Genomic DNA, 4,263 nt, shown 5'->3' on the forward strand with positions numbered 1-4,263 from the left:
GTCGGTCCCATTCGTGTGTTTCTTGAGACGTCTAATCATTCCAAATACTTCTTTGACTGAAGTATTTGGATTCATTTTATTGACGTATTCCTTCCAACTGTCTTTTTTCTTCTTCCTGAAAATGTTTTTGATTTTCTTGTTTATATTCTCACACGTTAAATAGTTTTTATAGTTGGATTCCTGTCTATAAGCTTTTTCACTCTCTCTCCGTTCCTTTATTAGCTGATTGCATTCGTCATCCCACCACACTGGTTTAATGAACCTAGTATTTATCAATTTTTTCCTTTTTGGAATGCTTTTTTCTGCCGCTGAGTTAATTATCCGTATAAAATCTGTGTACGCTTTCACGGGGTCACTTACACAAAATCCATTTAGTTCATCTTCTAGATGTATTTGATACTTTTCCCAGTCTGCTTTATTGAGGTTCCATCCAAGATCGTTATTTTGGGGTTGTGGTACTTCTTTTTGTTTCAGAGTTAGAATTATGGGGTAATGATCTGAGCCCAGAGACTCATCGATTACACTCCAATCTATTTTGTGCGCTATGTCCTGAGAGCAAAATGATATATCAACTGCTGTAAAATTGTTTTTAGATCTCAAAGTTGGATTTCCATCATTGAGTATAAATAAGTCATTGGACTCTACGGATTCTAGTAAATTAATTCCCATTCTGCTATTCCATTTACCACCCCATGCATAATGGTGGGCGTTAAAATCACCGCACAAAATAAATGGGCTTTGGAACTGTGACAATAAATGATTCCATTGACTTACTGAGATATTGCTGTTTGGTGCAACATAAATGGATATAATGGTCAATTTGGTGTTACAGAACATAAGTGTTATTCTTTTGATTTGGCACTTGCTTACATCTATTGTGCCTATATTAATGTTCTCTGTATTGAGTACCGTGATATCATCCTTGACTATTATAGCCGTACCTCCATATCCATCATTTCTATCGTTGCGGAAGATCTTGTAACCTCTGAAAGTGCAGTTGTTACCACCTTTTAACCATGTTTCTGAGAAGGCCGCTATTTGAATCTTTTTCTCGTATAGAAAATGTTCAATGCAGCCTTTGTTGGCAAACACTGATCTACAATTGTATTGCAATATTTTCAATTCCTGTATCATTCTTGTCATTTCGGATTTGTTAGGTTTATCTGATCTCTTTCCATCCGATTAATTATGGCCATTAGCACTTGATTATTTTTTTGGTTGGTAGGGTTAAAAACATCCTTTAGTCTTTTGATTATGTGGTTCAGAGATATTTGCTCTGATGTGCTTGGATTTGGTTGTATTCCTCTTTTCTGTATATTCGTCGTTCTAACATCCTTCTCTTTCGTTTTATCTCTGTTGTCCTCTTTTGTCATTTTCGTATTTACGTTTTCATTTTTTTTAAATGGTATTTTATTTATATTAGGTGACGCTTTTCGTGCATCGTTTTCTGTTTTATTGTTATTATTGGAGTTTTTAATGCTGTTGTCTATGGCTGGTGTCTCAACGCTAGTATTGTGTAGTCTCCGTTTCTTGGGCTGATTCACTTCCGTATTTTCTGGTTCTTTGTCTCTTGTGCGTTGTTGGTGATCTTGAATATCGGGAAAAACTTTTTTGTTTTGTAAGTCTAGTCTAGTTGTAATTATATTTGCGTAGGGGCGGTTCTCCAAAATCCTTTTTGCTTCATTATAACTTGCATTATTAAATTCCATTATTTCCTTTAATTTAATTTGTTTTTTGTAGACTTCGCAATTTTTGTTAATTGCCTGATGTCCATTGCCACATAATGCACATTTGGGCTCTTCCTCTCTGTTATCGCACTCCTTGTAGTTGTGGTTACCCGAACAATGTCCGCACCTGACACTACTTCGGCACTGTGTGGTCACGTGACCATAACGTAAACAGTTATAACATTGGATTATTTTGTTGTATTGACTCACCCGACACTTCACCGCATGTATTGTTACTTTCTCAGGTAACCTTTGGCCTCTGAAAGTTAGAACGCATACGGGCGTTTTTACATAATTGTTGTTTTGTTTTTTAAGAATTCGTTTGACTTCTAATATTTCCACTTCAGATTTTATATGTTTCAAAATATGTTCTTCTGATAGCTCGGTGTCTACGTCGTATATTACTCCCTTTTTTATTACAGTAGATAGTGGTATATATGCCCTTGCGCCGATCTCTGAGAATATATGGTCCGCTACCAACTTGTTTGTGAATTTGTAGTCATAACATTCAATTTTGATTTTGTTAATTCCGATAGCTTTAATTTCCTTTATATATTTGTCCATCTCTGGGTGCTTGTTAAATATCTTTCTTCCTAATGCCATGTGGTGTAGTTTGCCTATTTTTTTGTTCATCGATTCCACATAAATTAAAAATGGTCCTATGTCTTTTTCTGTGTATGACACTGTTTTAAATACTTTAGTATTTTTCGATTGATTATTTTTTTCATATGTATTCTCATTAATCTTATCGTTGGTTTTTAAATTTTCAATAGTATTAATTACCTCATTATTATTAATAGTTTCTTGGGAAGGTTTGTCCCCTGTGAGATTTTCACTAGCACTGTTTTTCCCTCGAGTCGTTACTAGATTTGATATTGTTTTCATTTCGTTGTTTGCTACAACGTCACTTTCTTGCACTGAATTGATTGTTCCTTTAGGTGTAATATCACTATTTAATTTATTTAAATTAGCATTTGATTCAGTTTCCATATCTTCTCCATAACATATACGCAATGCGTTTCCTATGCACGGACCTAATTGTATTTGTTCACGGTCATCGTCGGGACCCTCTCCGTAGGGTCCGCTATCCATGATGTCACTATTTCAACTACCTGCTACGGATTACTCACTATTCAACACTGAGGTCTTTATCGTTCGAACGCTCGTTGCTGACTCTATCATATTTTATTTATGCAAGTAATGGCAAATTCACACAAATCAAATAATATCAATCTTCACAGTAGTGGATTGAATTTTAAGTCATTCGTAAGACGTTGGATTCAGCCCCCTGTTTAGATTAGATCTGAACAATCAATAATATACACATGCATTCGTTCAACGTAAGATTAAGAATATTGTTTTATATGCTTTAGTGATAGAGAAGTGTTTGGTTATATTTTACTGTAAATTAGTTATATTTGTAGCTAGTTTATTATTATATCTTATATATAAAAATGGAGCTGTCTTTCAAATGTCCGAATAAAACTCGAAAACGGCTGAATCGATTTGGCCAGTCTTAGTCTTGAAAAATTCGTGCCAATCCAGAAATTGTCCAAAAGGTGAGATAATATTTCAAATCCGCGTAGAAACTTTACATTTTTAATTTGAAAATTTTTGTAGAAGCGTAATGTAAATAAAACAAAGGACGGTTGCTAATCCGTGAAATGTCAAACGTTTTTGACAGATGATGTTCAATTACGTTCAATAGGATATTTTACGTGAATATTATTTAATTATGATTAAATTGTAGTAAGTAGCTTTGTTTGTAGTTTTATTTACGTATAAAAACGTTAGTAAACGGGCCGCAAGTGTTACTAGAAACTCAAAATATCAACTCTTTTGAAATGTTAATATGAAAATGCACTTTTTGGCATATTTTTCTCGAACACGGTGCTCTGAAAGATCTTATTTGTATAATTATATACTCATTGGTATTTATAAAGCATTTTCTAGGTTATATTATTTTTTATTTATCTTATGTAAATTCAGAACCTAAATTTGGTATCGATCAAAGGGACATTTTGTCAAATATCAGTAAAGTTAAGCATTGTTTAACAACAATATTTGAAAGTAGAGGAAAAAAGATGTATAGCCAGCTACAAACTTGATTTGAAAACGATAATCTTTGAAATGGGGGAGATAAACGGTAAACTTTGAAAATCCATAATAAAAGTATTATCTTCCGTTGGTAGTTTTAGCATCAGTTAAAAATGTAATTATTTTGTAAAATACATTTAAAATTATAATAAGGCTTTAAACCTTTTGCCACCTGCCCGTTACAAGTTACCCCACATATAGGATAAAAAGGTCTAGATAACAAATTTTTGGACAAGACATAAAAAAAACACATTTTTACAGTGATGAAGTAGAAGTCAGTTTACTGAACGTAGTCAGATAATTGTTCGTTTGATATGTCTTATTTGTTGTGATATAATTGTTATGGTTTATATTTGCTCAAAGTCAAATTGGACCTTTGTGCCTCGCCCTGCTCTACATACATACTTTTTATTAAATTTACTTTAATTCATCGAATGTA

General features: G+C 33.2%; 1 protein-coding gene across 1 annotated transcript; it reads right to left on the bottom strand.

Moving 5' to 3' along the window:
- Nucleotides 1-1,139: 1,139 nt before the first annotated feature.
- On the bottom strand, nt 1,140-2,819 carry LOC113380872 (putative uncharacterized protein DDB_G0285119). The gene is made up of 3 exons (XM_026619935.1): nt 2,511-2,819; nt 1,764-1,871; nt 1,140-1,715 (listed from the first exon to the last, which is right to left on the bottom strand). Exons 1-3 carry the CDS (start codon nt 2,817-2,819, stop codon nt 1,140-1,142), a joined length of 993 nt encoding a protein of 330 aa, XP_026475720.1.
- Nucleotides 2,820-4,263: the final 1,444 nt, after the last annotated feature.

Source organism: Ctenocephalides felis, unplaced genomic scaffold, assembly GCF_003426905.1.
Source record: "Ctenocephalides felis isolate EL2017-DRISC unplaced genomic scaffold, ASM342690v1 CF-g0.4_SCAFFOLD_02436, whole genome shotgun sequence".
In the NCBI taxonomy this organism is placed as follows: Eukaryota; Metazoa; Arthropoda; class Insecta; order Siphonaptera; family Pulicidae; genus Ctenocephalides; species Ctenocephalides felis.